Source organism: Quercus suber, unplaced genomic scaffold (assembly GCF_002906115.3).
Source record: "Quercus suber isolate HL8 unplaced genomic scaffold, Cork oak 2.0 scaffold_17, whole genome shotgun sequence".
Taxonomy (NCBI): Eukaryota; Viridiplantae; Streptophyta; class Magnoliopsida; order Fagales; family Fagaceae; genus Quercus; species Quercus suber.
In genome coordinates this window covers 569,846-588,150 of record NW_027069482.1, presented here as the reverse complement: position 1 = coordinate 588,150, position 18,305 = coordinate 569,846, and the positions used below count along the sequence as shown (strand labels likewise).

At 33.1% G+C, this 18,305-nt stretch overlaps 1 protein-coding gene and 1 long non-coding RNA gene across 2 annotated transcripts in view; both read right to left on the bottom strand.

The window, feature by feature from the left end:
• Window positions 1–2,726, bottom strand: part of LOC136061691 (uncharacterized) — an 8,885-nt gene extending 6,159 nt beyond the window's left edge. The window contains exons 1-2 of the long non-coding RNA XR_010623529.1: window positions 2,431–2,726; window positions 1,248–1,310 (exon numbers count right to left, since the gene is read on the bottom strand). This is a non-coding gene — a long non-coding RNA (uncharacterized LOC136061691). The remainder of the gene's footprint in view (window positions 1–1,247; window positions 1,311–2,430) is intronic.
• Window positions 2,727–6,516: 3,790 nt separating this feature from the next.
• On the bottom strand, window positions 6,517–7,433 carry LOC112034141 (peroxidase 5). The gene is made up of 2 exons (XM_065760277.1): window positions 7,283–7,433; window positions 6,517–7,175 (listed from the first exon to the last, which is right to left on the bottom strand). The coding sequence occupies exons 1-2, from the start codon at window positions 7,431–7,433 to the stop codon at window positions 6,517–6,519; spliced, it is 810 nt and encodes a 269-aa protein (XP_065616349.1).
• Between the last annotated feature and the right edge of the window lie 10,872 nt (window positions 7,434–18,305).

The following is an 18,305-nucleotide window of genomic DNA, read 5'->3' as shown; positions in this document are numbered from 1 at the left end:
AAAGAGTGGAAGGGGTGAGCTACACAGCTCAGTAAAGGTAAGATATATGAGAATTTAATAAGCATGCATGTAAATCAATTCATTTCATTTTACAATTATTCAGATAGGAGAACCCCTTTTCATGCATAGTATTTTATACTATTTATAATAATAACTTATACGCTCTTCGTAAAAATAATTGTTCTCCCTTTTCTTATCAGAATAATGTTATCAAAGCCTTTCGGGTTGAATTTCTTTCATTTCTTACAAAGTTACCATATATATATTTTCATTACAAAACGATCATGTTAACTTAAAATTAGATAATCGGTAACTTTGTCTTAAACTGGAAACATTTTAAAGAATAATAAAACTTTCCTTCATAAACTCCTTGTAAAATATTATAACTTTCATAATAATAAAACCTAAAGTTTCATAAAGAAAAACAAATATCTGATAACTTCTTAACATAAACTTGTACTTTCTTCAAAAACTTTATCTTTATAAAACACTAAATCATTTTCATCAGATTCTATATCTTTCAAGCACAACAAAACTTCAAAACCTTTTATTTTTAATGAACAGCTTTCTTTTCATCAGAAACTTCTTCTTTTCATGAGAGCTTTTAACTTTTCACAATACATTTAACAAAATTATTCTCTCATGGTTAATAACCTAATATAGCTGTTCATACATAACATATTGGTTAGTCCATATTTGATAAGTCTGTACTTATTTGGGAGGCTTCTAGCACCACGGTGCTAGGCATCCAGCATTCCCTACAATGCTAGGTATTTCCGGGATCACATCATAATACATATCTTCCAACCATGGGGGTAGGTTGGCTTCCCCCACAAGTTGGCCGTAACCAACAATAGGCGGGTACAGCAGAGCCAGTCCCACTTATAATGGCCAATCAAATAACGTTTTCCATGGAAAGCTAGTAATTAACCCCTACTAGCAGAGTTTAGATCACCAGAGGACATAACCCGAAAACATTTCATACTTTACATCATACTGAAATTTCTTATTTTGCATAATATTTCATAATAATAGCATTTCCATTCCTTTCTTTAAACATCATGTTCGTGGAATTAGTAAAAGCATCAATATGCTTAAATCATATACATAAGGTTTCGAAAACTCATGAACATATCTTTGTCTGATAATGCTTACATGCTATATCTCTAATCAAAAACATTTTAATGCATAATATACTTTAAAATAACTTCATGACTTACCAAATGCTCATATAACTTATCCCTTACCTGAAAGCAGAGGAACCGAGAGCCTACAGTCGAAGGAACTTAGACCTAGGAAACTGGTAACACCTAAACCAAATATCAAAGCTTATCACTATCCACTACTCCTTATCATAGACTACACATTCATCTCAAAACCTATCTCTTATAATCAAGGAAATCCTATCCCCACCTCAACAAGGTTCCCACAAACATAAAATACATTCATCATACAACATGATGTACTAAATCATAAAGAAACCAACATTCTCACATTAATCTCATATCTTTAGAAAAGCCAAATTCATTTCAAAAGATGCTTCGAGATTATGGCAATAATGCATGCATAACATAGAATTCTTTAAACATGGTCATGTAACTATATACATTCATATGGTAACATACAACACGTCAGACAAAACAGCTTCATAAATACAGCCGTCACATGGTTTAGAACCCTTCATTTGAGTACTAAACCTCAAAACAAGTTACACAAAATTAATCTATGATCGATACATTGCAGAAGATAAGAATATTAAATTATAGCTCAAAACATTCACCCTAGCTATAGAATTAAATCCTCAAAGTTAGGCATGTCCCTTACTGTTTACTGTTTTATTCCAGCCGCATATGTCCCATTTGTAAAATACAAATGGGCTGTCCACACGCATCAAATTGTCACAAAATTTTACAGAACCGCTCCCCTATATGTCCAGTATATACCGTAAAAATTTCGGAATCAAACCATAAACCCATGATTTACTAAAAATCACGGAAGACAGCATACTCAAATCTGTCCTGACAGAATTTCTTGCAACTTAACAATTAAACCATTATTTTTATGTTCATCCAAATGCTGTGAGACCACTTCCATAACAACCATGTATGTCTTATAATTCATAAAACTACTCTTAGCATCCTAATTCACAAAATATGATTTAATACATATTTTTCTTGTTGTAAAAATCAAATCTGTCACAGAGACAGCTTCAGTACACATTCTTACAAAATCATCAACAAATAGCAGTCTTAATTTCATTTGGATATTTTTATACCTATAGTATACATATTAAAATATGTTAATAAGCATTCAATTGATCACAAAATCATCAAACTTTTAAATCACTAAAACAGAATCATAGTTCAGCCTCTAAAATCAGGATAGAGGATAAAGAAGTAGAAATAAACAAATGAAGTTTTAATTACTTACCCCAAACTTTGAAGCTGAAATTTTAGTGTTAACCCTTTAATTACTTCTTTAGAGAGGGATATTTTGTTTTGGTGAGAGACAGACGGCTGCCGTGTAAGAGCAAAGAGAGAAGAGAGAAAGAACAACAAAGAAAGAGGAAAAAGAAGTAGAGAAAGAGGGGCTGGACTTCTGATCTGATGCAGCCAAGAAAATCAGAAAAGTGAGAAGACTTTTGGGGCACAAAAGAAGATAAGAGATGTGGACAATTTGGGTGGGATACGTGGGATGCTAGGGAAGAAAATATCACACCCACTTTTCAACTTTCTTGCATTCACACTCACTTTTCTACAAAAGTAATATCACTTTGCATATACATACACACACATATATATATATATATATATATCTTTACCTTTATAAAGTTATATCCATCACATTAAAAGAGCATATATGTTCTATAATATCACAATATCAAAGCTTCATGCACTTATAAGTAATTAAGATAATGACATGTATATAAACCCATAAAATTAATTAAGCAATTAGTTTGGGGTGTTACACTACATACTAGTCTATTAGTAAAGTTTGAGCATATAAAGATTGAGAACTTTTATAGATGATGTTTTTTAATAGATTTGGACACATGAAAGATAAGTTTCAAGTTTAAAATATTCAAATTTTTTTTTTTTTGAAATTATGGTAAGCAAGAATAATACCTTGCTTATTTTCTTATTTTGTTCTTTCCTTGTTCTGTTTTCTTTTGAGATAGAGAATGCATTTCTTATTTGGTACGGTTGATAACAATACTATATATAGTGGAAGTTGCAGATGAATTCCACATTAACATAGTTGTAACAAAATTGAAATTCGAGGCTAACTTAGAGGCTTGCCTAGGTGTGTTTTGAAGCCTAAATTGGATTCTTCTTGCTGTAAGTATCATTAATTGCTTCAACAAATTTGTTCATATATGTGTTTTTCTATTGCTATTCATAAATAGGTTTTTTTGCTTGCTTAAAATGTGTCATATAGATGTTAAATGTAGTAAACTTTTATTGCACTTAAATTAATATTATATATTATAGATTATATAGTAAATGATATCCGATTGACACAAAAATTGACATGTGCATTAAGAGCGTAAAAAACATATAATTCAACAGTTAGATTTTCAAAATATACAGTAGTATTTATTTTATTAAGTGAGTTTGTAGTCTAAGGTTACAACCAATTTTATAGCTAAACTTTGTCCGTTTTTGCAGCTTTGATTAAAGTTATATCACTCAATTACTTTTTATAAATCACCTTTTTCTTTAATCCGTGTATTTATTTGATATCAATTATAGTTTACTTACATGCAAAATTTCAAAATAATCAATTATCATTTATTATTAAGGGTAAAACTTATATATAGTACCTTAAGTGTTGTATATTAAATTCCTCAATTAAATTCAAATACATCGCTACATTGAATTTAATTGTCATTGGAAATAATAATAACTAATTGTATTTTATTAGTTAATACAACCATGTACTTGAATTTAATTAGGGAACCTAATGAATCACACTTAGGGTATTATACCTAAGTTTTTCCCTAATGTTAAATCTATAAGGTTAGTCCTTTAGTATATATATGTGAGAACACAAAAATAAAAATCTAAAGAGCAAGTGAGTTGCTAATGCCCAATCACGTTGGTATTAAAAAATAATAATAGGTCACCTTAATATTTGGTTAGTATGATAATTTTTGGAAAGGAGTTTTTTCCAACAGTAGCTTTAGCAAACCAATATCATGTACCCCCCCTGGCAAGTATGAAGAATGATGGTGTAGAGATAAGTAAAGATACTGACGGCACAAGAGAGTAACTGTAAGACAGCATTGTGTTTTTTATTTTTTTATTTTTCTATTAGGGATTTGTTGAGGAAGACAAATTTGGGCTTTTTTCTTTTTTTCTTTTTTTCTTTTTTTTTTTTCGTAATTAGGGATATGTTTACCTTAAAGGAATTTCCTATATTTTTTTGGTTTTTAAATTTTTATTTTTTTTTGGGTTGAGAAGATGGGTTTGTTCACATTGTTGTACCAACTTTATTTTATTTTTTGAATTTTTTTCGACAAATTTATAAAGGTCAATTATAAAATTTTAAAGTATAAATTAATTTTTTTTTTGGATGATCTGAATTTTAAATTTTTTGCTGCCAAATTCTAAATTTTGAGTGGTGGGGGTAGGAGGGAGGGGGTTGGCGGTAAATAAAAATAAAATTTTGCTGCCAAATTTTATAGCAAATTAACTATTTACGACAGTTAGCATGTTTGTCGTAAATACAAACTCAATTAGAAAAAAAAATAATAATAATTGTGATGGATAAATGTTGTCACAAATGTGAAAAGTAAGGGGGGAATTTTCCCTTCAAAATATTTTATCATTTTCGATGGCTTCATGTCTGTCGCTAATACTCGTTTTTATATTTACGATGGAATCATGTTTGTCGCAAATAATAACACCAATTAAAAAAATATATTTTGTATTTTCGATGCACAAAGGCCGTCACAAGTGTTAATAGAGCCGACGGTGTTTCTTCTATTGTCGTAAATAATACCCTCTTATATATTTACGATGGAAGATTGTTTGTCGCAAATACTAACACCATAAAAATTATATATTTTGTATTTTCGATATACCAAACCCGTCACAAGTGTTAATAGTTCCGATGGTTTTTCCTTAGTCGTCATAAATAATACCTTACTAGCGATGAACATTTTTATGCCGTCGTAGAAAGTAAGGCGGGAACATTTCCCTCCAAAAAAAATCACATTTTCGACAAAAATAATAAGCATTTTCGACAGACTCATTTTGCCGTCACAAATGTGTTGATATTTGACGAGTCATTGTCAATGAAAGAGACTTGCCGNATCTTCCCCCCCCCCCCCCCCCCCCCCCCCCAAAAAAAAGTATTAAGCAATATAACTTTTTTGTAAAAGCCACCCAAAGTCTAACTTGAAACTAATCTCTGTCAAATATTCATTTTGCCTCATATTAAAAGTGAGATAGTTTGCATCAGTTCACAAATGTTACCAATCTTTTTATTTATATATATTTTTACAAACATTTGTATCAAATATCTATTATGGACTAATCACATACAAAATTTCACTACAATGGGTTGCTATTTGTTGTAAATCTATAAGATTATTTGTTTAGTATTTGGTTTTTAAATTTTTATTTTTTTTTGGGTTGAGAAGATGGGTTTGTTCACATTGTTGTACCAACTTTATTTTATTTTTTGAATTTTTTTCGACAAATTTATAAAGGTCAATTATAAAATTTTAAAGTATAAATTAATTTTTTTTTTGGATGATCTGAATTTTAAATTTTTTGCTGCCAAATTCTAAATTTTGAGTGGTGGGGGTAGGAGGGAGGGGGTTGGCGGTAAATAAAAATAAAATTTTGCTGCCAAATTTTATAGCAAATTAACTATTTACGACAGTTAGCATGTTTGTCGTAAATACAAACTCAATTAGAAAAAAAAATAATAATAATTGTGATGGATAAATGTTGTCACAAATGTGAAAAGTAAGGGGGGAATTTTCCCTTCAAAATATTTTATCATTTTCGATGGCTTCATGTCTGTCGCTAATACTCGTTTTTATATTTACGATGGAATCATGTTTGTCGCAAATAATAACACCAATTAAAAAAATATATTTTGTATTTTCGATGCACAAAGGCCGTCACAAGTGTTAATAGAGCCGACGGTGTTTCTTCTATTGTCGTAAATAATACCCTCTTATATATTTACGATGGAAGATTGTTTGTCGCAAATACTAACACCATAAAAATTATATATTTTGTATTTTCGATATACCAAACCCGTCACAAGTGTTAATAGTTCCGATGGTTTTTCCTTAGTCGTCATAAATAATACCTTACTAGCGATGAACATTTTTATGCCGTCGTAGAAAGTAAGGCGGGAACATTTCCCTCCAAAAAAAATCACATTTTCGACAAAAATAATAAGCATTTTCGACAGACTCATTTTGCCGTCACAAATGTGTTGATATTTGACGAGTCATTGTCAATGAAAGAGACTTGCCGTCGAAAAAGCTAGTTTTTACGATGGCTTTTTGTAATCGTTGAAAAAGTTTCGTCGCAAATAGCAATCTTTTTTGTAGTGTTTCCTTATCTCTCCCTGGCTTCCTGTAAGCACTTCAATGTAACCCATTTTTACCATAGCTGCTGCAAACTTATAAGCCCATGCTTGACCATGTCTTGCATTATTTTTGACAATTCCAACTGTTGAAGGGCTACATAAAAGGGATTGATCAGAGGTTAATAAGCCCCGATGGTTCTTCAAATTTTTATAGTACTTATTATCAAGCCTATATGGTGTAAGTACATCAAGTGGTGCTGTTGGATCATTGCCATTATTAGCATTTTTTGGACACTTGGTCTTTAAGTCTCTAGCAAATATGGGATCTATTGATGGGTCTTGTGGATTTGTTTCACTGAAACTATATAATCGGTTTGAGAAAGAAGAACAATGTGACCTTCCAATGGAATGTGCCCCAGAAAGTGTCACCATTTCATCAAGACTAAGTCCTTTTTGTGCAAATCTTTCTTCGAGTTGCTGAGCATTGAATGTAGGTGGTGGAAGGTTTTGATCGGGCTCATCTTTACGTGATACCCTGCCATCACGGCGTCCTGATGGCACCATATAACTTATGCCTCCAACTTTGTAAGCACTGTCACGAGCAGCAAATGCAACAATGTCTGCAATTAAATCATATTGTACATGTTATCTATGCCAGGGTTGTGACGCTTCTGTCCTACTTAATTCAACCCCTGGAAATCAAGCCGAGAGGGACAATCGAGCCAACAATCCAAGCTTAAGAGGCTTTGAAGTAATATTTGAGGCAAAGGCTGAACTTGAAGCTCAATGTCCACAAACAGTCTCATGCGCAGACATTGTTGCATTTGCTGCTCGTGACAGTGCTTACAAAGTTGGAGGCATAAGTTATATGGTGCCATCAGGACGCCGTGATGGCAGGGTATCACGTAAAGATGAGCCCGATCAAAACCTTCCACNAGAAACCCACTTTGAGTGATGGCATCGCCAGTGAAATTGCCATCATCATAGACATAGTAACAAAGTAAACTAAGTAAAATTTGATTGTTGCCATAGTTACTCTACAACCCAAATACCGCAATACTCTAATGAGTGAATGAATAAGACTGAGAGTAAAGAGCAGAGAAAGAGCAGAGAAAGAACAGATAAAGAAGAATATTATAAGCAAGAAGTAGATGAAGATAAAGGTTGTTGTTAGCCAAGTATTTATAGGAAGTTAGTGAAGATGGGACTGGCAGTTTTACTATGTAAACCAAAACGTGTATTGCTGCATAGAAGAAAGACTTGAAGCTGTCTAAGTTTGAGGGTTTCCATGGTAACAATGAGGAAACAGTCTTCTTTGGCACACTCCAACGTTCAGTTGCTTATTTTACAAGATCTTCCATCCTATTAGCCTATTAGAAATTGAGTGGGTAGTGATGCATTTATGTTCTTTGTCTGTTAGGGATGTCAACTTGGCAGTGGGGAGGGTAAGAAGGTAAAATAACGTACGTATATATATACCCCACAGACATGCGTCCAATGCAGACTAGGTCTGTGAGCTCAATTTTCTGTATCTTTGTACAGTTTTTCATGATATTTTAATATCTTGATTAGGACAAGGAAATGGATGGAGGTGAACTGATGGGGATAGTGGATGGTAAGAAGTTAGGGAAAATGATCATTTTTCTCAATAATTAAGAGAAATAATTTTTTTTTTGTTCCTATATTTTTATTCGATAGTAGGTGCCATCCCTATTTAAAAAGGAAAGACATAAAATATAAGAGATTTAATATTAAAACAATTTTTTTTTCTTTTCATTTTATTTTATAAATTTCAAATAGACTAGGAAACTAGAATTTAAATATATACATATATATATATATATATATCTTTTTCTATTCCATTATATTTTTATAAAAATCAATTTATCTCATTTCATGCACTCATAATATATATGTATGGAAGCAATTTCCATATAAATAAAAAGTATTACAATTGAGAAAACAAGTGATCAACCAAGTAATATATTATTCAATATTTTCAAAATATAATAATACACTATCTCCTCTCACATAATAGCAATGGGACCTATTTATTAAATTTATAGTTTAATCTACCATTCACATATTAGAGGAGAAAGTATCTAATAATTTCCATGATTAAGCATAACAAACTAGCTAGGTCTCCATTGACCAAGTAGCTAGCATTTCATTATCAATTGGAACTCATTTTAGATGATCATTTATATGTCACCTAAGGAAAAGGTCCTCTTTGATTGATAAAATGTCATTCTCAACTTACAAATCCGAGCTTTTATTTGGTGGACTGAGACAAAATGAATAGTTGTGAAAATACAACTTGTAGCTTAGTTCAACCACTCAATGTTTCTCGCACCTTTAATTCTTTCTAATTTTTGTAGTTCGGCTTGATAAAAATTCCACATAAAATTTCATAGACTCCCTCACATAGAATATAACCATTCACTCGATATGAGACCACCAAAACACCTGGTTTAGAGAGGGTGAGAAAATTTCTTTGATCACAACTTATAAGGCCAAAATGAGCTTTTACCAAACTAGAATTTAAATATATATATATATATATATATCTTTTCCTATTCCATTATATTTTTATAAAAATCAATTTATCTCATTTCATGCACTCATAATATATATGTATGGAAGCAATTTCCATATAAATAAAAAGTATTACAATTGAGAAAACAAGTGATCAACCAAGAAATATATTATTCAATATTTTCAAAATATAATAATACACTATCTCCTCTCACATAATAGCAATGGGGCCTATTTACTAAATTTATAGTTTAATCTACCATTCACATATTAGAGGAAAAAGTATCTAATAATTTCCATGATTAAGCATAACAAACTAGCTAGGTCTCCATTGACCAAGTAGCTAGCATTTCATTATCAATTGGAACTCATTTTAGATGATCATTTATATGTCACCTAAGGAAAAGGTCCTCTTTGATTGATAAAGTGTCATTCTCAACTTACAAATCCGAGCTTTTATTTGGTGGACTGAGACAAAATGAATAGTTGTGAAAATACAACTTGTAGCTTAGTTCAACCACTCAATGTTTCTCGCACCTTTAATTCTTTCTAATTTTTGTAGTTCGGCTTGATAAAAATTCCACATAAAATTTCATAGACTCCCTCACATAGAATATAACCATTCACTCGATATGAGACCAACAGAACACCTGGTTTAGAGAGGGTGAGAAAATTTCTTTGATCACAACTTATAAGGCCAAAATGGGCTTTTACCCATATCTCACAAGCTTTACAGCAAAATGCACTCTGTCTGAAACTATTTAGAGAAATGCTCATGTTTTGAAACCCAATTTCCTAAAAATTGAGTTCCAAATGTAAAACTCAATTTTTGGATAAATGAGTTATAGCGAACTTGGACTAAAAAAAAATAAAATAAAATAATTCTGGAACTCGAGTTCCATACAAAGAACTCGAGTTCCACAAAAAAATTTCAAGGAACTCAAGTTCCATAAATTTTTTTTTTTTTTTTTTAATTTCAGTTCTATATAACTCGATTGTCCAAAAATAGAATTTTAAATTGAAACTCGATTTTTAGAAAATCGAGTTTCAAAATAAGGGCATTTCCCTAAATAGTTTCAGACATGAAGCATTTTGCTGGAAAATTTTGGTAAAAAGGGAAAATGTCCATTTTGCCCAAACTTATAGTAATATTTTTCCCATTTGACAATTGTACATATAATGGACCACAGAAAAATCAATGGGTAAGTTGTTCACATCCTACACCATGTTCATAATTAATTATGGAAAAATTCACTACATGCATCATGTGGTTGTAAATGTCCCGAATTTGTTGTGTTATTTAAGAAGAGCTCTAATTGTGTTGATGAAATTAAGGATTTCTTTCATTTATTCTTTCCTTCATTCTTTTCTTCTTCTTCTTCTCTCTCTCTCTCTCTTTTTTTTTTCCTAAAAAAATAATGTTCACATAGCCTGCCACCCCGCCCCCCCTCTTTTTTTTTTTTAAAGAATTAGGTTTCAAATCTTCTATCCCTTATTTACCATCTGCTATCAGTTAAGAAAAAAGAAACTGAATTAATGGAAATTTATCAAGATAATAATCTAGTTAATATGAATATTGAACTTGTTTAACAAAGCACATTCCCTTTGACATTGAATATTCAATTGCTACGATCATATAATTTTAGCTACGTAGCATAAGAAAAAGAATAAAAAATGTGCATTTGCATTTTTGTGATCAAGTCGTTTAAGACATTTGATCAACTCAATTACTTCAATGGTATAAGAATGAAGACCATTCTCTTTCTCCAACTCTTTAAGGATAAAGTGTGACATTATAAAAAGTTTTTTTTTTTTTTTTTGAGAAAAAACATTTTAAAATTTTAAAATGCCCTAAACACAATATTGAATTGGTTGGTGGTATGACAAAAGTAACGTGGATAGAATTTATAAATGTTGCATTCCTTCAAAAAAGTTGAACTTCAAATTCGAACTTTTCAAAAGCTAATATCTAAATTCTAAATTTACTTTCTTTTTTTCTTTTCAACATAAATAATAGAAATCAATATTAGAAATTTTCAATGTAAAATGAGTAAATTCCACCTCAAAATTCATCACTCACCAGATAGAATTTCATGTATGTATAACCTACTTAGAGATATATAACAAAATATCATAATGAATGAGAAAACAACATTTTAGTATGGGCATGTTAAGAAAAAAGAAAAATAGAAAAAGGAAATGGTAGTATGAAGTCATGTCATGAATTTAAAAAAAAAAAAAGATTAAATAAAAGATCTTTTATTTAATATGAAGTCATCTTATTGTAAGTATTGATAATTTCTTAGTTCATATGTTTGTTTTTCTATCTTTATTCATTATCAGTAGATTGTTTTGCTTGCAAAAAAATTGTCATATCAATGTTATATATAGTAAAATTTTGGACAAAATTGGTAAATGTCCTGTTTGGGCAAAAATAGCAGGTTTTTGCCCTCTTTCCCAAACTAATTAGAAAAATGCCCCTGTTTTGTAACTCAACAAAGGGAAAATTGAGTTATATTGAAAAACTCGATCATACAACAGTCGAGTTTTGTGTGAGCTTTCTGCAATCTGGCAGACACGTGGCTTTTTCCAATTAATCGTGTATGCAAACATAACTCGGTAACTTGTAAATCGAGTTTTCTAAAACTGTTTTCCTTAACCATTTCAAACCCCAACGTCTCAGAAATTGTATAGTCTCTCTTGTATACTCTCCCTCGCTCTGCCATCACTCTTTCCTGTACTCTGCCTCAACGTCTCACTCTCCGCTAGTCTTACTCTCCCTCTACACTTTCCCTGTTAGTCTCACTCTCCCTCTACACTTTCCCTGACCCTCTCACTCTCCCTAGTGCTTCCGTCGAATCCTCACCGACAGCATTGATTACAGGTACGTTGATGTTCTCTTTCTCTTGTTTTGTGTATCACAACTGATCTAGATTAGCCTTGCATGCATCTTGTTGGTTTAGAAAAAGTCATCTGGATTACTGGTACGAAGCAATTTTTTGTTGGGTGTGGGTATTTTGTGTGCGTATTTTGGGCTTTCAATCTTGTGTGCGTATTTTGTGTGCCTGAATGCTATAAACAACTCCAACTCCAATGAATGGCTACCTACGTCTTCCTGATTCAATTACAGTTTCCTGTTTATATGGGTCGTGCTCATTTACAGTTTCCTGTGATCTCTGTGTTTCGTGGTTCAAGAATTTTAGCTTCAAGTAGAGATTTTTGGATGATGATGGTGAAAGATGATTTTTTTTCCGTGTCTGTTGGCAAAGTGCATTGTTTGAAAATTACTGAAAAGTAGTAAATTTAATAATAAAGATGAGAATTTTGTTGTGTTTTATATGCTGCAATGATGACATTATAAATGTAATGTGATTGTTTTGTTTAAATACTTTGCATTGTGTGTAAAAATTCACTTGTAAAAATTCCCTTCTCATTCCCGAATCTAACTGCTTAGGGAACCTAGGTGTGAATCGGAATACTAATCTATAACTCCTCTTGTGGCCTGTGATATGTTGTAATCCTCTTTTCCCTTCAATAAATGACCTTTGGGTTGGATTTCTCAAAGAAAAAAAAGAAAAAAAAAAAGATGATACAGAGTTGTTGAGAAACAATTTGAATAGTGATAATTAAATGAGCATTCAGGCATAGTTGCTACTTCCAACAGAAACAAAAAAGGATATGGTTCTTTATTTGTGATTTTATGTTGAGCACCAGTTTCATTTATAATTGTGTTGTGCATCTTTGTTGGATGAACTGCTCTTAAGTAATTAAACAAGGATGTTATTGCTCTGCAGGAGGGATTAGGATCTCCTAGACTTATCCTAAGAACTATAAAGGATCTTAATCCCTCAAAGTAGAGACGTTTGCATGGGATAATATAAGCATTTAATTAAAATTGTAGTTAACATTTTTATAGACATGCCATGGTGAAACATCATAAAAATGAAGACAGTCCCAGGTGAGAAAATAAAGCAATTGCTTGTTTTCATGACAATAAATTTTGTGCTATCACCAACTTAACCATTTCATCAAATCATCTGTTAATGTCATGGTCAACCATATTGTCGCTAGGGTGTGCATCTAACCTACCAATCCTAACCAAAGATAATGGATTCGTTTTTTATAAGTCAGTTTGGGTTGAGACTTTTGGGTTGAGATTTTTGTAAGAAGGATGTGCATATATAGAAGCTTGTAATTTCCATTTTTGTTATCTTGAGATGATTTACTTTACCTTGGTATTATGAATATATCATCAAGAGTTTTGTGTTCTGTGACCAACAGCTCGCCACTTGTGTGAGTTGCCTTAAATCGAATCCCCCATGTCTTCCCTTCGTTTCTCTTCAATTGACTGATTTATACTGTTTCTTTAAATTTATAAAGAACATTGGATGACACCATTTCATATGTGAATTTTGAGTTTTGACCCACAATTTGATTACTATATGGTTATGCCGGACTGCATGATTTGCTATTGTAATTACATCTTGGCATAGAGTGAATCATGAATAATTGCTAACAATCTATTTGCTACCATGTCAGATATGCAGCCACTAGATAGAGTGGAGCCTGGACCCGACGATCATACCCAATTGAACCAGCAGCCGGATCATCGGTCAACTCCGCTTTGGAGGCACGCCGCCAACGAGGTATGTATTTGTATTATTAATACATCTCCGTTTTATAATTACCTTGTGTGTACTACCTAACACAATGCTCGTCTGTGTGAAGGAGGTGCCTGGCATCGTAAAGGTTCGACGCCGTAAATGTGTACTACCGTAGGGTGGGCTAGACCCACGTATCACGCAGTACATAGATGCAGCAGGTTTCACCAGCTTCTTCATGGTTCCCGATATGGAAATCGATCACGCATTGATCACGGCCTTGGTTGAGTGGTGGCGTCAGGAGACACACACGTTCCACTTACCCTACGGAGAAATGGGCATCACCTTGCAAGATATAGAGGTGATGTTAGGGATTTCGGTGGATGGGTTGCCTGTCACTGGAAGGACAGACATGGACTGGAGTCTGTTGTGTCGATAGTTGTTGGGCCATCAACCTCCGCCCTCGATACCCAACTCCAACACGTCTACCCTTACTAGGGCGAGGATAAAATACAAGTGGCTTGCTGAACGGTTCGCCGCTCCCCCAACTGCAGACGCCGGTGATGAAGTAGTGCAGCAACATGCTCGCTACCACCTACTTGTTTGGATGGGGGCCATGTTATTCATGGACAAGTCGGCGGACCGAGTCTCACTCCTGCCTCTGCAGCTCCTCAACCCAATTAGCAATGCGAGACAATATAGCTGGTGTAGTGCAGCGTTGGCCTAGCTCTACAGGCACCTCTGTAAAGCATCGAAGAACGGTGCGATGCAGATTGGAGGAGCACTAGTGTTGGTGCAGCTGTGGGCCTATTCAAGGTTCCCACGAATATGCCCAATTGTGAGGCCGCCTTTACCGCCAGTGCACTCAGGGCCTCTTGCCATTAGGTACGTTCATCGAGTTCTCATTATTTATGTGTAATAATATATTATATATAATTAAAAATATGCGAAACTAACAAACAAACGAAACTTTGCTAATGCTTATATGGATGTGAATATAAAGCAAAGTTTGTTAACTGTAACTGTAACGGAAGAGAGAGTTCAGTAATGACATTGTTGACAATTCATCACATGAAAGTTCACTAACGAGCATTTGTTGAAACCCCATGTTTGCTAGGTGGAGCGGGCCAAAGAGCACTGCAAAGCATGCAACAAATGTCCTTGCTGCGTACCAGACATCATTGGCTACACTACGGGCGGAGCAGGTATTCGTATTTACTGCTAGGATATTGGCTAAAAAAAGAAAAATATGGCTCCAATGATTTGGTTGCTATTTGAGTTAAGTTCCAAATGACATTTGGACATTCATTTTCAAATGCAATATGCCCCACCCCCACTAGACTTGGACTCAAATATCAAGTACCATCAGCTAAAACCTATATCCAGCTTACCAAAATATAATTCATTATGCACACAAACCACAATGGAGTCCAATGGAACTGAAAATTGATTTAATAGAGGTAGAGGGAGGGGGTGTGGTATCTATGATGCAGCCAGATAAGATTGATTTAGGACTACCTTGCTATTTTGTCTATTCAAGATTTAGTTGGGGTTCAAATATGAAGTCCAATAGAACTAAAAATTGAGTGGTTTAAAGGCCTAGTTATATTTGCGTAAGGGTTAAAAAAGATATTTAATTTGGGTTTGTATTTGTATTTTAAAAGTTATGGTAAATTTTGTTGATGTAGACAAAATATGTAATTTTTGCAATCGTTGTGGATTAGGGATATTTTGGTAATTTAGTTGTGTCAAGGACTTTCTAGGAGATCCTAAGTATCTTAGTTTTTATTTTATTACGAGTCCTAGTAAGTCTTTTTATTAGTCATTACCTTATTAGGCTTTTAGTTTACTAGTCAATGCACCGACTCTCATTACTATTGGTTGTACTACTATTAGTACCAGACTGAGTCCTGTCTTGACTAAGATGGATATCCAATGAGTCAAGTGTCAAGAGCAAGATATTTTTGGTTGGAACGTGTAGATTGGGTTTTGGGTTACTGTATTTGTTTGAAAATGAACATTGGAGAAAATGTTCACACTTGGTTTTCTTTAATGGATGGACTGGACTTCATGCTTCAATCTTATAATATATGACCCACAAAACAACAACTAGACATTACCCATTGAATTGGTTAATCAAAGTTGACTTCCATGTTTGATAATCACAATGGAGTATCAAGATGCATGTGTATCTATGAATAATCAACATGATTGGCTTGAAGAGCTATAACATATGGTTGGATAAGTATAGATTAATGTTAGCAAACTACATAATTAAATCTAGAAAGAATCTTAAATGATGGTAAGAATAGTACCAATCTTAGCACACTTATTGCAGCTGTTGTTTCTTGGTATTGGCCATTTTTTCAAATGGATGTCAATAATTTTCTTAATGATGATTTGAGTGAAGAATTCTACATGCAGTTTCCTCTGTCATCTTCATCATATTGTATGGACTTAATATGTACATCAATATGCGTAGTTATTTTCTTGGGCTTGGCATCTTTTCTGCTGCTTTAAATGGTTACTAGCTCAAATAGACCAAATATGCCTCGGATTTTATTTCTCCTGTTGGATTTATTGACAACGAAATTATTAGCACTCCACTAGAGTCGATGCTTGACTCAGTCCCTTCAGTTTTCTTTTTTTTTTTTTTTTTTTTTTTTTTTTTTTTTTTTTTTTTTTTTGAGAATCACTACTTTGAACTTTATTAAATAGTAAGCAAAACAACCAGATAAATAGCAATGGTGTGCGATGGGACATCTTCCATCTACACTTGAAAACCAGTGAGACAACATTCGTGTGTTTGGTGATAAATCTTATCCATTCAGACAATTTTGTGACCATATGTCTAGACTCAAGGTGTGCTATAACAAACCAACTTGAGTTTGAGGGAGGTTGTTTGATTATGTTATCCCTAGACCTAAGCACATATTGGCCCATTGCACTTACTTTATTCTATGATTATATTATGTACTATTAGTTATAGACTCTACTTGTATATATTATGAAAGTTACTATTTAGACCCTTAAATGGCTTAGCTTCCAATTTAAATCAATTGTTTCAAATATTAATTGAGTAATTTATCAGTCAATGTTTGAGTCATACGAATAATGGATAAATAACTAAATAAAATAACTATTAAGAATATATTGTTATAAACTTATACACAGAGAGACAACATTCGTTCACCAAGTGAAAATCCAAAATTGTAAAAACGCTTTGAGAGTGAACCCCAATAAGCAAATCCACTATAAAAGGATGTTGTTGTATAAACAGTACTCACATGACTTCCTATACATGTAATTGGAGTTGAAATAATATACTGAATGGAAAGAACAAATTGTAACCTTTCACGTTTTAGCTTAAACACCCAAAATTTCAGTTAGTTATGTATGGTGTAAATGAAACAAGGGAAAATATTAGTGTGTTAGTGTATGGTTAGAATGTCAATGAAACTGAATTAAAATATTAGTGTGTTTGGCGATAAACCTATTTCCTTATTGTATTTATTTAATTTTTTTTTTTAATTTCTGTGCTTTTTATCTCAACATTTTGGTAATAAACTAGATTTTAGTGTTTTGTATCTTATATATCACATTTAGTGTTTTGTATCTTCTATATTGCAACGATTGGTTTTGCACTGCTTCATCTTTGATATGTGTAGTTGCTATGAAAAGCCTGTATTGAGTGTTATATTTATATGCAACATGTGAAATTTATATGCATTTTTCTAGTTATGGGGAATAAGTCGATGTTGTCATAAACCTGCTTGTGTTTAGATGTTTCAAATCTGAAACTGCAGTGTACTTGTAATCAAATTGCTGATAAATTTTGTTTAAGTAACGGTCCATTTATGCAGATTGTGTGGGAGCCATACACGCATGCACTTGGCTCCCTGCCTACGTATTGCATTGCCGACGAACATATTTGGAGGGCTGTTGTGCCATTGATATACTTTTGGATAGTGGAGGGGCATCATCCTGAGTGGGTCCTCCGTCAATTTGGAATGAAGCAACCAGTTCCAAAGATTGTGGATACGTCACGCGACCTTCACAGGATATCCCTCCAGGGTAAATGGGAGAAGGATTGGGTGGTAGAACATGATCTCCATATTCAGCAATGGGGAAACCGAGGGCAACTTGTTCACGCTGCCCCTCTCCTGGACAGTGATACGACGTACCTCATTGAGTACATGACATGGTACAATGGCATCACAAGGAGGTACATAACAGTAGAGTCTGCGTACTGGGTGTTGGGAAATATAGACCCCGGTTGATAAAATTAACAAGTTTTAAATCCAAGTTGTTAGTTAGATTAATTATGAATAAACCTTGTTAATAACAAACAAACATCAATATCATGTCAAAATCATGCAGCGGAAAAAATAAATAAGACAAGATATGATGACCCAGGAAAACCAATGAAACCAACCAGTTTCACAGTAAAAAAAACCTGGGGGGAAACCTTCCCAAAAAACAATTCACTATAGTAAAGAGAAGTTTCAGATCTAGTACAAAACCTTTGTCCCTAGACTCTACAATCCCCGTAGATGAACTCACAGAAGAAACCTTCTACCGCTTCAGAACCTCTGAACTCTTCAATATATGAAC